Source organism: Sardina pilchardus, chromosome 21 (genome assembly GCF_963854185.1).
Source record: "Sardina pilchardus chromosome 21, fSarPil1.1, whole genome shotgun sequence".
NCBI lineage: Eukaryota > Metazoa > Chordata > Actinopteri > Clupeiformes > Clupeidae > Sardina > Sardina pilchardus.
Genome location: NC_085014.1, coordinates 7,821,585 through 7,824,084, shown reverse-complemented (window position 1 = coordinate 7,824,084; position 2,500 = coordinate 7,821,585). Strand labels below are relative to the sequence as shown.

Below are 2,500 nucleotides of genomic sequence, written 5' to 3'. Positions count from 1 at the left end.
TAAGTGTAGCATTTTCATACTGTTACCAAGGAGATGGCTACCTGCGTAATTAGAACAGGGCTGGAGCTTTTAATGTTTGTTTTTTTTCAAATCCAGATATCCTCTGCATCCTGACCAAGAGATATATGCATTTGAGTGTGTTGTAAGGCTAAGCAACCTGATCATGGGGTGGCTAATAGCCAGCTTGATACACACACACACACACACACACACACACACACACACACACACACACACGCACACACACATTCACAACATACCCATTCCACAAAAGAGCAAGTTGCTGGCTGTGGAGAACTCTGGGAACTATGTTATGTGCCATTAACAGAAAGGATGGGAACCCCCTACACACACACACACACACACACACACACACCTCTGAGCAGCAGGTTTGCTTCAGCGTGTGTTATGATCAGTGAGCCTGTGCTGAATTATTCATGTTGATAATGGAGATGATGATTGACAGCTCATTTGTCTTTATTCTTCCTGCACCCTGTCAACTCTTCCACTCTCTCTCCCTCACTCCCTCTCTGCTTCATTCTCTCTCTTGTCTCTATACCCCCTTCCTTCTACTCTCTCCTCCATCTCCCTCCCTCTCTTTCTCTTTCTCTTTATTCTTCCTCCTCTATTTCTCATCACTGCCCTCTCTTTTATTCTCTCTCCCTTTCCCCCTCTCTCTCTATCTCTCACTTTCTCTATATATATCTCTCACTTTCCCTCTCTATCTCTCTCTCCCTTACCCTCTCTCCCTCTCTCTCTCCCTCTCTCTCTCTCTCCCTCTCTCCCTCTCTCTCTCTCATGTGTCTGACTGCATTGTAATATTGTTATATTACTGAACCCCATGCTGAATAATGCATCATGAGACAGGGCTCCATGGCGGGAGGAGAGGAGAGGAGAGTGTGAGTGTGTCTAACTAACCTGTGTGTGTGTGTGTGTGTGTGTGTGTGTGTGTGTTGCAGATTAAGTTTGACAGCGACGGCGTGTGTGTGTGCTGTGAGCTACAGCATCAGAGTTCCAGCTGCAACAACCTGGGAGAGACCCTCAAGCTCAACCCCCTGAGAGACTGCAACACCATACGCCTGCGCCTCAAGGTATGCGCTTGTGTGTGTGTATCCTTGTTTCCGTGTGTGTGTGTGTCCTTGTTTCTGTGTGAGTGTGTGTGTGTGTGTGTGTGTGTGTGTTGTCATGTGCATGTGTGTATGTCCTTGTTTGTGTGTGTGTGTGTGTGTGTGTGTGTGAGAGAGAGTGTGTGCGTGTGTGTGTATCCTTGTTTCCATGTGTGTGTGTGTGTGTGTGTGTGTGTGTGTGTGTGTGTGTGTTTGGTTGAGAGAGCTTCATACAGGCTTGTGCTATAGAATGCATTGTTGAGTACCTGTTCACCTCCATATGGAACGCATGGGGAGTGTATGACAAACACCTCCTCTTGTTCCACACGTGTACACACACATGCGCCCACACACACCCACACACCCACACACACCCACACACACACGGGAGGCCGTTTGAGCGCTTGACAAACAGCTCGTCTTGTTCAACACGCATATTTGTAATCTCTTCTTCCAGTTGAGCACAGCTTAGTGCCACAATTCTCCCTCTTCGCCATACATTAGTCACACACACACACACACACTCTTTCCCCCTCTCTCTCTCTCTTTCGCTCTCTCTGTCTGTGTCTCTGCTCTCACTCTCTCTCTCTCATGTTCATAAAACACTCACACACACAACACACACACACACACACACACACACACACACACACACACACACACACTGTGTGCTGCGCTGCGTGGTGTTTCCTCAGGGGACTGGTGATATATGGAGTGGATAGGCTAAAAGCACACACACACACACACACACACACACACACACACACACACACACAGGCTAAGAGCCAGCCCTGGAAACTTTCAGCCCAAATTAATTTAGCAGGAAGTTGGTGAGCAGCAGAAGGCCTAGCAGCCTCATTAATCATTAAGTCCAGCACAGCTCATCACATGGGCTTTTTTAACCGTGTGTGTGTGTGTGTGTGTGTGTGAGAGAGAGAGAGTGTGTGTGTGTGTGAGAGAGAGAGAGTGTGTGTGTGCGTGTGTGTGTGTGTGTGTGTGTGTGTTAGTGTATGTGAGTGTGAGTGTGAGTGTGAGAGAGAATATTTGTGTTCTGTGTGTCTTTCTCTGTGTGGATATGAGTATTTGCATGTGTCTGTTGGTAAGTGTGCGTGCGTGTGTTTGTATGTGAGCACGTGTATGTGTATGTGTATGTGTGTGTGACCGTGTGTGTGTGTGTGTGTATGTGTGTGTGTATGTGTGTGTGTGTGTGTGTGTGTACGTATGTGTGTGTGACCGGGTGTCTGTGTGTGAGTGTGTGTGGTCATTACCCACAGCTGATCATATTATTGTTAAAAGCCTCTCTGCATCTGTTGCCGGTGCTTGTAAGATGTAAGTGTGTGTGTGTGTGTGTGTGTGTGTGTGTGTGTGTGTGAGTGTGTGTGTGAGTGTGTGAG

General features: G+C 47.4%; 1 protein-coding gene across 1 annotated transcript in view; it reads left to right on the top strand.

The window, feature by feature from the left end:
• Positions 1–2,500, top strand: part of fam189a1 (family with sequence similarity 189 member A1) — a 140,231-nt gene that overhangs the window by 111,049 nt on the left and 26,682 nt on the right. Inside the window, 1 exon segment of the mRNA XM_062525445.1 lies at positions 960–1,091. Within this exon segment, the coding sequence (XP_062381429.1) occupies positions 960–1,091 (132 nt within the window).